This window comes from Sinocyclocheilus anshuiensis, unplaced genomic scaffold (assembly GCF_001515605.1).
Source record: "Sinocyclocheilus anshuiensis isolate Anshui unplaced genomic scaffold, SAMN03320099.WGS_v1.1 scaffold1316, whole genome shotgun sequence".
Classification (NCBI taxonomy): Eukaryota; Metazoa; Chordata; class Actinopteri; order Cypriniformes; family Cyprinidae; genus Sinocyclocheilus; species Sinocyclocheilus anshuiensis.
The window spans coordinates 1,549,424-1,569,047 of record NW_015542553.1 but is presented as its reverse complement, the minus strand read 5'-3'; the positions used below and the strand labels follow the sequence as shown (position 1 = coordinate 1,569,047).

Below are 19,624 nucleotides of genomic sequence, written 5' to 3'. Positions count from 1 at the left end.
GTCTGTGTGCATTGAATTTATTTAATACACGAGTTTCACAATTTGAGTTGAATTACTGAAATAAATGAACTTTCCCACGACATTCTAATTTATTGAGATGCACCTGTATTATGAGGAAAGTAAGAAGGTCACATATAGTTCAGACTCAGAGACTAGAAGAAAAACGGAAATCTAAAACTCAACCATGTAAATACAAGTTCACAATGTCATTATAACATATCTTAAATCATATTTAATGCTGAAACCCAACCCAGGCACAGTATTACTATGTTTTATAATATATAAAACATATATTATTATTATTATATTATTACAATTTATTATAAATTGTACATTTCTTTCAGCCGTTCTTTCTCACCTCCTCGGGGCCTTCCTTTGAAGATAACAGCAATGAAAATATGTCTGAAATACAGCATCAATCAGCTTGTCAAGTGTTAAGTACTATTCTGTAATTGAGCATACGGATGCAACTGAATCATACGCAGTTATGAGTGACATAAAGCTGACTTTTCTTTGTTCACAGGCCATCAATGAATCACTTAATATGCACGCTCACACATTTACAAACAAACCCACTGCTGGAATACACAAATCCAGTCAGAAAGAGCTTACATGATACTGTTGACTACCAAAGTCCTACACATTTGGCAGGAGGACAACCAATGCATTGCCACACACAAACACATGCTTATTTAAACGCCTCTCATGCGCACTCAATTGTTTTTAACATAAGAGATGCATGTCCACAGGTTTCTTGACAAAGTCTTTTAAAAGGTTACACATTTTCACATCTACAAATTAAATTTGGTCTTTTATTATCATAGTTATAGCTTCAATGGCTGCCAAGCAACCATGGTCAAGTAGATAAAGTTTATTTTGAATAGTCATCTTATTTAACAACATTTGCACTTTGAATATTTTTCAACAATTTCATTTTTAAAGCTGTTTGATAAAGGTTTTATCCCATGTCTGAACCTTGCACCCTCATGCCAAAAAGGCAAGCCCTGCATCTGCATCAAAGCCAATATTACATCCAAGCTACACACATATGCAGTGGCTCATTTCAGATATTCCAAAAAAAAAAATAGCACAGACTCAAAAATATGTGGAGAAAAAAGTGAGAGATTTCTTGAGTTCATCCCAATGTCATAAATAAATTATATAAGGCTTTTTCTTTTTCTTAAATATTCCATGGTTTTTTTAATGTTTTTTTTAAAGAAATCTCTATCTCTAATGCTCATCAAGGCTGCATTTATTTGATCAAATATACAGAAAAAAGTAATATTGTGAAATATAACAATTTAAAATAATGGTTTTCTATTTCAATATAGTTTAAAACATAATTTATTCCTGTGATGCAAAGCAGAATTTTCATCAGCCATTACTCCAGTCTTCAGTGTCACATGGTCCTTCAGAAATCATTCTAATATGCTGATTTATTATCAGTGTTGGAAACAGATGTGGTGCTTAATTCAATTTGTTTTGTTTGTTTTTTTAGAACATGTGACACTTTTTCAGGATCCTTTGATGAATAAAAAATTTAAAGGAATAGTATTTATTCAAAATCTTTTCTAACAATATAAGCCTTTACAATTACTTTTTATCAATTTAACACATCATTGCTAAATAAAAGTGTTAGTTTATCTCAAAAAAAAGAAAGAAAAAATGTAATGACCCCAGACTTTTGAACGGTAGTGTATATGGTTTCAAAAGATTCTGAATTTTTTTATTACATTTTTGTTTTGACAAAAAGCTGTTTAAAATAAAAATTACATTTTAAAATATATTGACATGGAAAAGTGTTATTTTAAATTGCAATAATATTTCACAATATTATTGTTCTCTGTATTTTTGATCAAATAAATGTAGCCTTGATGTGCATAAGAGACTTCTTTAAAAAACATTAAAAAAAACTTACTGATCCAAAACTTTTGAACAGAAGTGCATATAATTTTATTATTATTATTTACATTAATATGTATTATAATAATAACTCAAACCTATTTCTATAAATTAATTATATAAATCAATATAATTAATTTAAATATTTTATATATTACAATTATATAAAAACTTAAATTCTTTCTTCCATTTATATATATATATATATATATTTATTTTTATTTATTTTTTTCACATAAATAAAATAATATTATATATATTAAAAATGAAAACAATGGAATTTTTGGCAGATTGTAACCCAAAAGTGTAAAAGAAAAGGAAGCACTCCACAGTCCCAAAAGAAACACCATTAGCTTGCAGGTTCCTCTCCAGTCGAGCAGTGGTAATCAAGTTGGGCATCTGACTGAACATGAGGAAACAAAGGAAGGTGTCAGAACAGCTGGACTGTGATTCCCACAGCAATGGAGAGATTAGAACTGAAAGACCTAATGATGACATTTTGTGCAGTGCTGCTATCATTTAATGAGCTTTTTTCTTTTCTCATCTGAACCCACATCACTCTGTTTCTCGTAATACTAAGCAGTGAATTTTTACTGCAGTGGCATATACACTCTTAAAAATAAAGGTGCTTCAAAAGGTTCTTCAAGCGATGCCATAGAAGAACCATTTTTGGTTCCACAAAGAACCATTCAGTCAAAGGTTCTTTGAAGAACCATCTCTTTCTTGCGTTTTTGTAATCTGAAGAACCTTCTTTCGCCACAAAGAACCTTTTGTGAAACAGAAAGGTTCTTCAGATGTTAAAGGTTCTTTATGGAACCATTTAGACAAAAAGGTTCTTCTATGGCATCGTGAAGCACCTTTATTTTTAAGAGTGTACAGGGAAAAAGATGGGTTGATAAATGGGCAGTGAATGCTGGAATGTTTGATATGTTGATATATTTGTGAATTATGGCTTTTATAAACAAAAAGCCAATGCTGCAGACAGAACGATGGTTTGGTTAATGATTTCCAGAGTGGATAATGCAAGGTGAAGATCCCTTAGCAACAGAGAGAGTGGGTGTATGAAAAAAAGAGTGGAAGAGGACCAGGGAGGCAGGAAAATGGATATAAAGCAAGCGAGAAAACAAATGCAGTGTGTGAAAGAGAGAATGCCGAGCTGCTCATACTTCACACAATACTTTTGTACTGCTTTTGATGGAGCTCAGCTTTGCTGATTCACATTTTTTTTCACACCTCACATTGTTCAACTGATCATCCTGCTCAGGAATTTTTCAATAGTAGAAAACGGAGTGTTTGAGGGGCTATATTATGCAGCTTTAAGAAACATCAGTTTGAGGGTGATCTATTGAATTTGTCATAGGGGAAATTGGGGCCTTATCTCAGTAACTATAAGGTTTTGAGTGAAAAGTCCAATTCAGAGTTACTTTAGTAACATTAATAATAGCTTTTGTTAATATTCTGAACAAAAAAGTAATGTTTTTAATGGTTTTAGTCTTATTTAACTATAATAACCTCCAATTACACAAATGTATATTCTCTAGTAATATTTTCTTTATATAGATAATCTCTGAAATTAGAATTCTGAAATCTGAATTCAATTAAATTTCAAAAGTAAAAGTAAATATAGTAATAATAATAGTGTTAATAATAATAATAATAATTTTAAGGTCAGGTCGGGCTGTCACTTTTTTTTTAATTGTTTTTAATGGTTTTAGTTTTATTTAACTATAATAACCTCCAATTACACAAATGTATTTTCTCTAGTAATATTTTCTTTATATAGATAATCTCTGAAATTAGAATTCTGAAATCTGAATTCAATTAAATTTCAAAAGTAAAAGTAAATATAATAGTAATAATAATAGTGTTAATAATAATAATAATAATTTTAAGGTCAGGTCGGGCTGTCACTTTTTTTTAATTTCCATGTGTTTTAAAATGTTATCAATTCATTATTTACAATATATTTACAATATCATAACAGCTATTTAAATGTCAGGATCCCATTGTGACAAATTACATTAACCTTTTGTGACAACATGCCCAAAAACCAATTGCAAATTTGTTTAACAAAGAAAGATGTTCAATATTTTTTTTTTAAATCTTTTTTAGTCAAGTTTCGCTCTGTATACTTAGCCTAAGAAACATTCACTGGACTATAAATTGTGACAACTAGCCCCGGTCTTCCTGATACCTTAGCTTTTGGGCAAAATAAAGTAATAACACAGTGTGCACAAGGTGAGATGTTAAAGCATCTTGAAAGTGAAATGAAAGACTACCAAAACATGAATCTCTCTTCCAAGTGCTCTCAGGGCAATTCTCACAAGAGCATCTCACTCTGAGGCGGGCGGGATGGTAAATTGCATTGTGGGAGTTGGTATTAGGTGAGGACACCAGAGGTTAAGACTCTCAAATCCCCGGCCCATCAATGCCAGGCTGTGAACAGCCACAGACTACACGCCCCTGCTGATCTTGCATTTATGTTTCTGTGGCAGAAGGAAAAAAATTAACTCTCTATGGGCTGTCGTATCAGGCAGCCCCAGGGGAAACAAAGACAGATTGATGGTAAACATGGGGAGCTTCTGGTGTGGGTGAGGGGAAAAAAACAGATAAAGAAAGATGTTTTCCCATAGAGAGTAAAAATGAGGATGCATTTGTAGAAAGAGCAAAGCCGTAAGACTGGTTTCTGTTGCTATGGCAGGCACAGGGTGTGGCGAGCAGCAGTAACTGCAAGCATCCTGCATGTGGGTGTGTGAGTATTACCGATGAGTGTGTGTGACTGTGCAGTATGACAGTGTGTGTATACGTCTGCATGTGATGGTGAGAGCGGGCAGCACGCTGATAGCATATGCATGCGTGTGCCAGCTGATTACTGTATGTGATGAGACGAGAGATGAGAAACCTAGAGATGACCTGCAGTGGTTTATTTCAGTTCCCATTCCCACCACACCACATCAGTTAACCACAAGTCCAGACCTGTCAACCCTCAGGGCATAAGGGTGTTGGCTCCCTAGAGCCTGAGTAGGTGCAACCAGATAAATGCACAAAAGTAGAAACAAACAAACAAATATATATATATATATAAATATATTTATCTGTTTATTTTTAACTACTTTTGTGCATTCATATAATATATAATGAAATGAAATTTCCAATATGTATTACCAAATGTATGTATACATGTCTATTTACTTTAGTATAACAACAAAAAATAACAATAAACAATATATAATATGTATTACTGAATTTGTGCATATTCTAGTTATATATTTACTATAAAAATATGTGCAATTAAAATGCAAAAATGACATTATACAGTAAATACATATATAAAACTAAATTAGCAAATAACTAAAAACAAAATATATAACATTTTTATTTATTTTATGCATTCATTATATAATAAAAAGTTAAATGAAATATCCTATATATTTGTTACTGAATTTGTGTATATTCAATTTATTTACTATAAAAACAAAAAAAAGTGAAATTAAAAAGCAAATATTACATAAATACATATAAACCTAAATAAGCAAATAAGTAAAAAAATTATTTTAAAAAAACAGCATATTTAATTACTTAATCTTTAACTACTTTTGTGCATTCATTATACAATATATGCTGAAATGAAATCTCCAATATAATAATCAATCAATTTATTTACTATAAAAACTAAATTTGGGCAATTAAGATAAAATAAATAAATAAAATGATATAAATAATTAAAATAACTAAAAAGATAAAAGTACATTTATTTTATTATTTATTTGTAACTACTTTTGTACATTCATTATATAATATATAAAATACATTTATTTCAAATGTATTATGTATTACCAAATTTATGCATATATTCTGTTTATTTACTATAAAACAATTAAAATATTTGCAATTAAAACTAAAATGCATGTTTAATTACAGTATAGTAAATCCATACATACACTGGTAACACATTTACTCGAATATAATGGCATATCCACAACAGTCAGTACATGTGTAAATCTCTTGTTGTGGCTTCATGCTCTAACATGTTGTGGTTTTAAACCCCAAACTTGAGTCCAACTCAGGTCATTTCCCAATCACAACTCTAAATCCCTTTGTCCCCATCAATTCTTCTCAACCATATGATCCTTCAGCCCTGAAGGAGATGAACATACAGTTGTTTTTGCTGTCAGTGCACCCACAAACCCCTCTGCCACCCACCTTCATCTCGCCAAGTCAGCCTAATTGTTTGTTTCCTTCTGGCTTCTGTCGAATGAAAGACGCTATATTATTTTGCCAGTTTCTGTGGACTCTCCCCTTCTCTCCAGGGGCTGCCAGCAAAACAGTAATTAGTAGGGCTCTGAGAAAAAGAATGGGAGGCCTTTTGAAAACTGTTAATTACAACTTTATGAGTTTGACAAAAGGGCAGACACGGTATACAACACAGACACTGATGCCACCAGAGCAAGAGACACTTGAATCACAAAATTCACCACCACACGTGCGTTTATTGAGAACGCACGATTAAATGACTGCAAAAGATTTCTGGATGTGACTTCGGACAGATTGAATTCAACAGAATGTGGACTGTAGGCAGAAATAAAACAAATGACATATTCTAAAGTCACTTTTTGTATTACTATTAGGGCTGGGCGATAAAGCGATAACGATAATTATTGCTAGAGAATTTTCCTCGATAAAATGATAAGAGTTCGATAAATGTTCGATATACATGGAGCATTTATCCACTCGACTCAATGTTCAAACAGCTGCGCAGCGCGAGCTCACTAGAGCAGATGCATTTACTCGCTGATGAGTCTCGCTCACGTGACCACTAAACAGCACTGTGAGATCCAGTGTGGAGCTCTTGTTTTCAACACAAATGTCTGAGTGATTTAAACTAGTTTAAAGCCGGATGAAACAGCATTGACAAACAGGAGAAATACTGTGCGCAACGATACAGTAAGAAAGCTTTTCAATCTACAAATCACCATCATTTATTTACCATGGATTTAGTAACACTAACCGCACCGTGGTGTTGTGGCAGAAATGTGGGATATTCATTGAATTGTATTATATTATTAATGTAGACATGTATTAAATGTATTAAAGGAGTAATGGAATACAGTATATTTTGTGATTAAGCTATAGCTTTTGTGCATTTAAACTAAATGTATTTTGACTACTGTTTTTCATACAAATAAACCATTTAGTTTCATTTTTACCATGGTATTGAGGTGCTGTATGTGTAGTTTTAACTGTGGTTATCATGATCAAAATGTATGCTACTATGGAAGATCAATGGTAATTTTAATAAACAGTCAGAATAATTAAATTTCACCATATAAAAATGAGGTTGTTACATTATTTGCTGCTTTTGATAATGAACATAAATTTACATCTGCATCCTATCTCATGCTGCTACTACTGTCAACTCAAGCTACTGTCAAATGTGCATTTCCATAAGACAAAAAATATCTATATATTATATTATTATTAATATTGCAGCCTACACCGCAAACTTTGCTGAAGATACGCGTCAAAGTCAGGCAACACAAACCTGTTTCATGATTTGAAACAATATCACTCATTAGAAGATGCAGAAATTAAGAAATTAATTTTCTATTAAGGTATTTCTTTTGTTAAGGAAAAATGACTGGAAAAGTGTAAAGAATTCAAAAACGTGAAGTGTTTGTCATATTCTGACCATAAAGAGTATAGTGTAAAACCACAAACGGTCTGATTTCCACAACTTTCACTAAGGAGCAAAAATATGCCTTTAAACTTGAAAGAAATAAAGATCTGATATCATCGTGATAATTATCGATATCGACTGATATGAAAAAATGTTATAGTGATCATTTAAATTTTTTGGCCATATCGCCCAACCCTAACTACTATTCAGTGTTTTAATCTGCCACAGTGACATATTGTCTTTGAATGATCTCATTTGGGCACTTTTTCAACAACAACTGACATGTGATTAAGTATGATTAATCACAATATCATGCAATTCAATTTAATTGACAGCCCTAACCCAAATACTTTAATATACTGTTCCTGAAAGCATTTCAATGCAATACAACGAACACAACTGAGCAATCCAATGCACTTTTGATATAATTTTTCCTTGTCATTCCAGATGGCCATCATGTCAAACAGCTCCAGGCTGTAATGCTGTGATTCACAATCACCGTTAGAGGAAATTACGAGAATGACTCATCAGCAAAATTATAAGAAATATTCTAAAAGCAATTATTACAAAACCTAATACTCCAAATACAACTAAATATTTAAAATTTCTCAAGATTTTCTTGTCTGATTTTGTTTTTTAAATGTAAAAACAAAACAGCAGTCTAAGAACAATGTGTTGTTGGAGTTAAAAATACCGCCTGTTTCCTGCCTTTCCACCAAAAAAATAAATAAATAAATAAATCAGTGGTGGAAAAGCTCTCCACTAATCAATAGCATCCTGCTTTCAAACCCTGTTCAAAGGAAAAATCACTGCTCTTCCGAACACAACCCAGAATTCATTATGTTGACCTGAATGCCTTAATCCATCCCATCTGAACACAAGAATCAAGCCAAACAAATTGAAAAACTCATGTATTACTGAGGCATTACACAATTCTATCTTTTGGCTTGCCCGGCTCATATCACATTTAGTCAAACGTGACTACTTACACATTCACAAAGAATATTCACAGTTAACACTAACAAATTACACCTTGTAGTACACACAGACTGCCTTAAAGTCATAGTTCACCAAAAAAGAAAAATTCAGTTACAAATTACCCACCCTCATGTCGTTTCAAAATTTTATGATTTCCTTTCTTCCGTGGAACACAAAAGAAGAATTTTGGTCCATACAATGCAAGTCAATGTTGTTTGTGTGTGTTCCACAAAAGACTGAAAGTCACAAGGCTTTGCAATGACATGAAGGTGAGTAAATGATGACATTATTTTCATTTTTGGGTAAACTATCCCTTTAAGGAAGCAGAAAACGCCTGTGCATTGCATCAAAAGTGAAGTGGGGACATGTTTGCTGAATTACAACAGCAATAGTGACACAGAAAATATGGATGGAAAGATTCATAAGAGGAATGCAGGAAACACTCATTAGCACATATGGATGAGATGGAATCTGACAGTGATAAAGAATCAAAACCAAACATCCTAGCCATACATCCAAGTTTAACGTAAAAAGATTTCTATTTTAGGCAGATGTGAAACCCAAGAATAAAAAAAAATGTTTCACCGTGTGCCTGTGTATACACACAGCCTTTGGGGTTCATCCAGTGCAGAGCCTGAAATAACCCCAGCTCGAGGATGTTTAAGACGAGGCCACAGAGATGCCCGATGCTTTAATATGCAGCTTATGACAACAAAGTCATTCATTTACTTCCCACAGAGCGACGTCTTACTAATGGCACCTCTGTCAAAGTCTGTTTTAATGGAATTCACTTCGCCGAATCAGAGATTGAAAATGAAGGCAAAACTGTAACAGTCATCTGAATAATGCAAAGCTTAGAGGAATGTAAAATAAATGGTGCATGGGGCCTGCAGAACTTCTGGGCATGTTTTAAAGATTATATGAAACATTAAACCACTGTTTCAATGGAAATAAACTATTTTGTAAATGGCAAATGCGTCTCGTTTCTACTATGTCACGTAATATCTTATTCCATCCGAAATTCCTTAAGATTATTGACTGCTGATATTAAAGACTGTAAAATCAAAATAAAAGTTTTGTGCTATGAAGCCAATGTCTATTAGCTTTGAGGACACACACACACACACACACACACACACACACATATATATATATATATATATATATACACGCATATACATTCATTAAAACAATTATATGTTTTATATATGCTTTTCTCTATATATCTACATCTGTATTATATTGCATTATTTCATTTTCTGTTTTTCTTATGTTAGTGTTATATTGTATTTATATTTTATATTAAATCACATTAATCATTGATTATATTTTTGTCAAGGTGTGTAATGACACTGTGAATATATTTTTAAAGCATCATATGACAAATTTTTACATAAATCTAAAATTTCACTGCTGGGACTTAAAAGTGCCCGTAGTTGCAGAAACACCCATATATAAATATATATATATATATATATATATATAAACTGGACCCCTGCTCCTCAAAAAAATATAATAGCAGCTGTATTTTTTTATATATATATAAAGACCCATTTATACTGTAAGAGAAATCTGTCTGATTCAAAAATATGTTATTTACTAAATTAAATAACTGGATTTATATTGTTACAATATATTGAACCTGAAGCAAATTATTTAAATACTAAATCAGGAAAATGTTTACTTTGCATTAATTTATTGTTTTTTTTCCCGACCCACACTTAAATGTTATATCCATAAAAATCAAGAGAAATATTTTCAATTTCAATGCATACCAATACATGATTCTACAGGAAATGTATCTACATCAGGAAGTAAACTGAATTCATTGGGTCTTTAAACAAAATTTAACAATATAAACACATTTAACTTCCTCTTCTCATCTCAAACACACGTCAGTGCTGCAGAGAATCCTCAGGACATTACTCAAAGTAGTCCACATTACAAACACTCCTCATGTCTATAGAAAGAATAGAAAAGAAACAAACAAACACTGCGACAGCTCAAGGCTTTTGTTGCTCATGGAAAGAACGCATGCAACTTCTGATGATGTAGAATGCATCAACACATCTGAAAGGATTACGGGACTTTAATGTCAAAAGGCAGTCAAGGACACAAGAACTCAGTCTACCATGAAAGCGTCCTTTGGAAATCAGTGTTCCTACAGCTTGCAGTGGCAAACTTCAAATAGATTGGATTTAACAAAATAATTTTACATGTCAATATGGAGAATCTGCAACCAGCTACATGCTCCACTGGCATAGAGACTGAAACGTGACTGCAGAAAACAAGAACTGTAGCATGCAAACGTGATCTGCAGTGCCTTTGGGAGCACGTAGCTGCACTGTAAAAAAAAAGTGACATTTATGGTAAAATACCGGCAGCTGTGGTTGCCAGAACTTCACCGTAAAAAATATGGTAGCAACATTTTAGGTTTTACAGACTTAACTTAAATTCACAATAAAATACCGTATTTCATTAACTGATGTAATGTCAATAAACCAACATACTGAAGTGTTAATATCTGTTTTGAACCATTGTAATGCACTGATAACCACCAAAAACTGCTGGTGATGAGAAAGTCACATGATGGACCAAAGCTCATCACAAACAGCTTTTCTACGAGCTAAGGAGAGCAATACTTTTATATAGAAGGTGCACAGTGTCATTCACACAAACACTAAACCCCATCATGGTGACACACATGATACTGAAATAATGCAATAAACATTCATTTAACAACATTAGATGTAAGATTAAATGCTAATGTACACAACTAATAAGAAAAAACTAAGAAGAAACATGTTATTTCAACAAAAAAACATCAAATATGAAGTGTCATGCAGGGAATTCTGGGAGTGTCAATTTACGGTTTTTCACTGTAAATTATACAATGACTTTTTCTTTTTCACTTCCAAAAACCGTATTTTTAACAGTATTTTACTATAAAATTACATTAAATGTAATTACATTTATTTACCGAATATAGTATTTTACTGTTAACCAGTTAACAGGTTTTTACTGTGGCATTTTTAGTCTTTTACTGTTAAAATCACAATCATTTTTTACAGTGTGGTTGCAGATTCTCTAATGAACATCCATTATGTACTTTATAGTATTGTGATTTTTAGGGTACTTAAAACATTTGACTTTAATGTTTCATTTTTCATTTATTTTAAAGTGTGGACTTTTAATATCTGTCACATATTGGCTATCCAGACATAACATGAAAACAATTATCAATTTATCGACCAGAAACGGTGCGTCATAAATCAAGGGGTATCAATGATTTATGAGTTAAACGCTCCCCACAGGCTGGTGTGGAGTGGGAGAAATCTGGCTGCGAGCTGTCCATGCTGCAACCCTCATGAAGAGGAGTGTTGTAGAGAATCATGGCTGACAGTGTGTTCCACCGTTGGCCTGAGCTCAGCGTGGGCTCAGAATATAGTCATCAGCCACCTGCTGGAGCAGCATTCCTACAGTCTAATCCTTCAGAGAGGTCAGGGGGCAGCACACGATGTACACTGACTAAGCAGACCCCATCAATACATCACATAGCAGATGTCAGCTTTTACTAACTGAAACCTAACAAAAAAGTAACCCGCAGCCGATTAAAACGCAAACCAATATGTAACTAAGAGAACTACATGGCAGGGCCTGATATCTGCAAATCAGGGATTGTCTAAATTGGAAATAACAATTTTGACATTAAGACAAGGTCAAGCTCAATCAGAAGAGTGTGTGGGGAATGATGTGAGATACAGACTAATCGTGACTAACAGAAGCTTTGGTGTCTCAGTTTGCTGTTTCACAGCAACAAAAAGGTACAGTTCACACAAATCAAAAATTGTTATAATTTACTTAGTCTCATGTTGTTGCAAACCCATATGACTTTTTTGTAGGTTAGACATGTTTTTTGATTATTAAAATTTAATTATACCATTAAAACGGAATCCAGGAAAATGCAGAATTTGGGAAAGTATTATAAAAATTGTATAATATGTTCATTTGGTATTTTTAAATTTGCAACTGGATTTCATAGGGTGCTACAAAAGCTGACTTATTTCAAAGAATCATTCTTTTCAGTCTTTTCAATCAATCAGTAGATCTGATTCACAAAACCGGTTTGAATAACTTGTTTAAGACTGATCTGGATCTCAAGCATCAGTTTACAATCTAGTCAGAAAAGATATTATCATTAAATCCTGTAACTCCAGAAAAACAAACATACCATGGTTTCCACAAAAAATATTAATCAGCACAACTGTTTTCAGCATGATAATAAGATATGTTTCTTGAGCACCAAATTAGCATACGATGATTTCTGAAGGATCATGTGACACTGAAGACTGGAGTAATGATGCTGAAAATTCAGCTTTGACATCACAAGAATAAATAAAATTTTAAATATACAGAAATATAATTTTTTTAAATTGTAATATTTCACAGTATAAATTTTTCTACTGTATTTTTGATCATATAAATACAGCCTCAGTGAGCACTAGACACTTCTTTCAAAAATCTTCCCAATATATATAACAGAACTGTTGTTAATAGATTTTGGAAATGCGTCAAGGAAGAGGCAACACTTCAGTAAAGTAAGTTGGACCTCCGGCTGTTCTTAACTGCATTTTAAATCACCAAAACATACATCATAGTTGACTATTATTGTATTGCTCTGTCTGTCCTAAATCTGCCATACATCCAACATGATACATCAAAGCTTGATTCGAGCCAGCTGACCATCTGTTGCATTGGTATGGAGTTCAAAACACCCCAAAGCACCATTTCACAAGCACATTCAGGCGTCTAAGGGAAAAGATTTCCTGACTGACGTGTAGCCCTATATATGTGCTTGACAAGTAACAAGTGAAACGACTGCTGTCAGCACCTCATGAAAAACAAATTACACCAAAATCGAGGAGCGACATTAGCTAATCAATAAGAGACGTGGAGGGACAGCTTGTGCACCGAACGAAATTGAAGAGATGCAATATTTTGCGGGAGGCAACAAAACCCCTTCATATCAAAAACTAAAATTACATTTTCTTGGCTTATCTGGGACTCACACTTTTGTGGCCCTTTTGGATTTCCACCTCCTACATAAGACACAAAACCTTATCAACAGTCCTTCTTGCTCTTTTATCCTAATATTGGTGTCTTCACGCTAATTTTCTTCCAACTTTCTCATTTCACTGTCTCATGTCATTGCTCTTTCAGTATCATTTTATTCACCTTTATCATCTCTCTCCACCAAATTCCGACAATGTTATCTTTTCAATTTGTCCCTCCACATCTTTTGCTTTAACTTGGTTTCTTTGTTCTCCTCCTTTCTTGCAGTGAGAGCGCATTATTCCTGTAAATGGTCTGTCAGTTATGTCTGTCGATAATCAACCCTGCTGGGTGGGCCACGGAAAATTGACCATAACCACTATTCAAGTAACTATACACTGTTGGACAGCCATTCATGTATTCGAGACAAGCGGGGAGCTGGGCATGGAAAGAACGAGGGTAAAGGGAGAAAATTAGATAATCATAGAGGAGAAGCCCGCATATACAGTATCTCACAGAAGTGAGTACACCCCTCACATTTTATTTACACTGTTATACAAGCTGTACACTCACTACTTTACATTGTAGCAAAGTGTCATTTCTTCAGTGTTGTCACATGAAAAGATATAATAAAATATTTACAAAAATGTGAGGGGTGTACTCACTTCTGTGAGATACTGTATCAATCAATCAACAAATCAGCAATGCATAACGCGCGTGGACATGCTCATAAAAAAGGGTTGTCTTACTTTTAGTTTAGTATAAGGTCGGTATATAGGAGCTGATCACCAACCATTGGTGCAATCATAGCTGTATTCTGAAAGCTCCTAAGAGCAACACCAATTTACTCCAAAACTGAACCTTCTAAGGCCATTGTGACATTGCAAAAAGCACAAGAGGCCTTGCAGAAAATCTGACAAAATCTCAGCATTGGAAAGATGGCAGGAGCAAAAAAAAAAAAAACGAGACATGGAACAAAACACTTTTAGGATCACATAATTTTTCATTATAATTTTTGCAATATAAATGGTGGCCTTCCATCAAGGATAAATTCAAAATCTATTAAAGGAACAAATTACTCCAAAATGTAAAATTCTGTCATCATTTACTCTTCCTCATGTTGTTATAAAACCATATGACTATCTTGCAAGGCATAGAAAAAGTGAAATTTGTATGGAAAAGAGTAGTCTGTACATTCTTCACTTACAATAAATGGAAACCGGAGCTTTCAAGCATCTAAAAGGATGTAAAAGCAACGTATTTGTAATCATTTTTCCACCATAAATAAACAAATAAGTAAATGAATGAAAGCAAAAAACTTAAAATTAAATTAATTTTAATACAATTAATTAAAATACAATATTGTTCAAAAGTTTGTGGTGCAATTTTGTTTTAATGTTCTTTTAATTTTTTTATTTAATACTCACCAAGGGTGCATTTGTTTGATTAAAAAACAAACAAACAAACAAAAAACAGTAAAATGGTAATATTGTGAAATATTACATTCCGAATTTAGGCATCATAACTTCAGTTTTCAGTGTCACGTGATCATTCTAATATGCTGATATGGTGCTCAAAAAAACTTTTATCATCATCAATGTTGAAAACAGTTGGGCTTAATATTTTTTTTTAAGGAGTAAGTCCTTACTCTCACTTTTGAACTCATATACCGACCACTTTCTGAATCTTAAAACCTTCAATCTCCATTCACTGTAACTGCATGAAAAAGAGCAACTGTTAAATTCTCCAAAATTTCTTCTTTTGTGTTCTGCAGATAAAATAAAGTTATACGGGTTTGGAATAACACGACAGTGAGTAAAAAATATCAATTTTCTGCAGCTGAAAAGCATTAGCATAAACAAAGAAAATCCTGACATCTGCCCTAATGGGCATAACATCATGTTACCTGCTCTACTAAGTGTAAAAGGGGTGTTTAAAAGGTGGCCAGAACAGATGTTAATGTGAAGATGGATATGCAGCTCTGTTCAGTAGATCTTTCGGTTTACTCTCCAATCATCCATCACATCAGACTTCCAGAGAAAGCACAGGCATGCCTTCGATAATGCAAAGTGTGTCAACTCCTAGAGCTGTGTCACAAATAGCAAACAGTGGAATTTTATTGTAAGAATTTTTATGGCTCGCTGGAATCTCACTCAACCATAAAAATGACCTAGCCCAAACTGATCGCTCACTGTGTGGTTGTTAATCACATTCAGAAATGGATAATAACCTTAAATGTTACTAATAAGGCTACTCGATTATGCCATCAAAATAAGCCCCACATGGCAGAAACCAAAATCGAGGTTGTTTCAACAGGTGGAGGGAATACTGCGGCACACAGTGTGACGTTCTTCCTGTTGTGTTTGCACCTGTTACAATGTCTAAATGAATCAGAAGTCTGAAAACAAACATCCTGCTGGGACTCACTCATGTCCTCCCACAGAAGTTATTTATCTCCCAGAGAAATAAATAAGTCAGCAGTGCTGCAGAGAAGCAGACGTCATTTATGAAGCTGGGATCATACACAATATTACCAACCAAGGAGGTGCAGGGATCTGATTATACCCTTAAAAATAAAGATTCCAAAAGGAGGTTTTCACAGTGATGCCATAGAAGAACAGCTCTGGGTTGCACAAAGAATCTTTCGCTGAACAGTTCTTAGTATATCATTTACAACCTTATAGAACCTTTTGTGCAATGGAAAGGTTCCATGGATGTTCTTCATGGAACTATAGATGCTGGTAAAGAACCTGCATTTTAAGTATGCTGGCAACTACTATGAAACACCCTTTCAATTGTGTTATCAAAAAAGAAGGTAGGTAGGTGGTAAGTAGGCAGATTGGTTGACTGACCTCAAAATAGTTTTGTGACTGAGTTCCGGTGCGTTTCAACGTAATTGTATCATAAAACCAGCAGGAATCAATGACAAAAAGTGCACGAGTTGGTTAAATTGGTAAAGAGCGCATTTTAAATATTAAGTGTGACCCTGAACAACCCTGTAGTAAGTACACGTAGTTAATTCATATTTCTCAGTACTTGTGTAATTATACTGTGTAACCCTAAAAAGTGCGCAAATAAATAAGTAAACATTTACCGCTTGCGTTCTTGCCACAAATGAGGTGCTGATACGGCTGCAAAAGACCCCACAGCTCCGAATCGTTATTTATGGCCTGTTCCAGGGACTCCACGGAAAACTTTGGCACTCCGTTCTCCTTCTCCACCAGCGCGCTCCTCTGTACCCGACTGAACACCTCTCGGAACAGGCTCTCAATACAGGCGCTCAGGTAGATCGCCGCGTGCTCGTGGATGCGCAGGGCCACCCGGCTATCCACCATCCACCTGAAGAACTTCCCTACGGAGAAGACGAGTCCGCACCTGGCTGACTTGCCCCGGCTGAACTTATCGCCCGTGCTCATGTTGTAAAGCGACAGCGCGCTGAGCGCCGCAGTGATGCAGTTCACGGAGATGGTCCACGAGAGGACCATCTTGATGGCGCTCTGGATCTCGTGCTTGGTGCATCTGGCGTAACGCAGACTCAGGCGCTGCGCCTCCCGGGCGATCCTCACCAGCGCGCGGCTGACCAGCGCGGAGAGTTTGGCTAGGATCTCCCGCGACGCGTTCCCTATGCACAGCTCCTCGTCTTTGCGCAGCGCGCCTTCCACCTCTCCAAGACTCCACGGCACGTCCTCCTCCAGCTCGGGCAATTTGGCGCACTGGCCCGAGCACTCCAGGATCTCCGTGTCTTCCGCCAGGACGGTGTTGACTGTGTCCAAACTGTTGTGTCTGCTGTGCATGGATTCAGTCAGATGCCAGCAGTTGCCCCCATGCGCATACGACAGATGCGTGTCCGAGCAACAGAGCGACACGCTGGACGACCTGAAGGAATCCGCCGCTCCACCATAACCGGAATCGAGCGTTAAATCCTCCAGCGTCCTCGCAGCTGTCTTACCCTTGCCTGCCATGGCTGCACCTCATAATGCTAGGCTTATGCCTGATATTTTAAAGAAAGACCAAAGCGCGTTCCTGTGGCGCGCCCTGTGCTCGGAGCAGTAGATGAATGTATTGTCACCTAATTTCACGCGCAAACACAAATCTACAAGCGCGCGCAGTAACAATTCGTTTAGTGTTTTGGTAAGTTACCAGAAAAAAAAAATATCTCCAACGCGCGCCTGTGATCCCAACTTTGCGTGCGTAATTCGAGAGCTCAGAACGCCTTCATCAACCACTGCATCATTCACTGCAAAACCCATCATCTGGGGAGGAGCTATGCAAATAAACCACTCATATGAGGAGGGGCTATGTATATAAATCACTCCCAAGGAGGGAGGGTCTATGCAAATAGAAAATAACTTATGATCAATTCAACAGGCTCCAAAGGTGCATGGGTGCCTTTTTTTAGTCTCAAACTAATAGCGTCTTCAAATATTAAAACTATTATATAAATATGTATAGCTAAACAAGGCATCACATATATAAGCAAATTGCAGATTTTGATGAAAAATATATTTAGCAGTATCTGCATATATGTAAAAATAATAATTAAATACATATTAATATTTATTAATTATTTACATCTTGTTAGAATATTATAAAATGATCAATGATGTCAGTATTAGTAATAATTATTTATATGATATATATATATATATATATGGAACAAGATACAGGCCTACCTCATAATATCTTTTAAACACTCTTCTCTCTTACCAACTCGACATGCTTCTTTTTAGCCGGAGGATGTTTACGCGATGATTCTGAAATTTGTAGATGAAAGCAATCGCTTGCACAGCTTCTGCACCTTTCATCTGTCTCTATCCGTCTAAAATTACTTCAGAATTGTCAAAAAGTTCTGGAATGGAACACGCACGATATACGAGAACGGATTTAAAAACGTCCAAAGACTTTGTGTGTTTAATTATGCAAGTTTTCTGGCATGAAAAGAAACTAATTGTTTTGACGTGAGAAGCCTCGCAGTCTGTCTCCTTATCAAGTTCATTATTAATACGCATAGAAAGCGACGTTTGGTGCATTGATGGAGAATTCTTGCGTATTTGGTGCCCTCTATAGGTGATATCGAGTAATAGCCTTTATTCTGTACTTGATATTCCTCTTAGATTTGTGACAGAACAAACACAGAAAATAATACCACAACTCATCGAGAAAATTACTAAATATTATACAAAACACTAGATGTACATACATACGCTAAAGATGGTAGATGGAATACATTTAGCAGGGCTTGTGAATATTGGGGCAAAATAATTTGACAGTAAGATTGTATAACAGAACCTGTGATTTCCACTTGACGGTTCAGTGTTCACAGCAAAAAAAAAAAAAAAAAAACTTCCTGTTTATGACCATTATTACCTTTTTACACATAAAGATATTTTGCTTATTATATATATATAGCTTATTACAAAAAAGGCCTTGCACAGTTTAGTCATTATCAAAAAAGTGCTTTCTGTATTAAAATCTACATTGAGTCTCCGTTGCATCAAATGTAACAGTCTAATATTCTTATTAAAATCTTATCTGATCCTTATCTAATTTCCTTTTCATTAAATCAGTAATGTACAATAAAATATAAATTTTCAACAGAAATAAATTAATTCTATTAGTTCTGTAGTGTTTTACACTATTAAAGGCACAGATTTATCTGACTAGCATTCAGTCTTAGCTATAATAAAAACAATTAGGCTTTTAATCACATTTCATCCATTCTCCATATTATATTAATTACCTTATATATGCACTGTGCATTTGAATAAATTAGTGCACAGCAGCGGCAGGCTGGGATACAGAGGTTGGCCTTTCTTAATTGAGATTTCTCCTTCACATGTTCTTCCATGATTGCTTGTTGCCTGGAAACACAAAGGCGACAATATATTTGGTGCCTATGTATAACTTACATAAAAATTCCATCTTATGGATACACAGAGACCATTACGGTTATATCAGGACAAAAAGAACAAGTATAATAAGAAATCTGTAATTAAGTCTAGATCTCCAGATTCA

The 19,624-nt window shown here is 34.7% G+C and overlaps 1 protein-coding gene across 2 annotated transcripts in view; it reads right to left on the bottom strand.

The window, feature by feature from the left end:
• LOC107694300 (ankyrin repeat and BTB/POZ domain-containing protein BTBD11-A) overlaps positions 1 to 17,830 on the bottom strand; it is a 142,288-nt gene extending 124,458 nt beyond the window's left edge. For both annotated transcript variants that reach the window (XM_016493964.1, XM_016493965.1), the window contains exon 1: positions 16,704 to 17,830. In XM_016493964.1, coding sequence (XP_016349450.1) covers positions 16,704 to 17,571 — 868 coding nt within the window. In that variant the 5' untranslated portion in view covers positions 17,572 to 17,830. The remainder of the gene's footprint in view (positions 1 to 16,703) is intronic.
• Between the last annotated feature and the right edge of the window lie 1,794 nt (positions 17,831 to 19,624).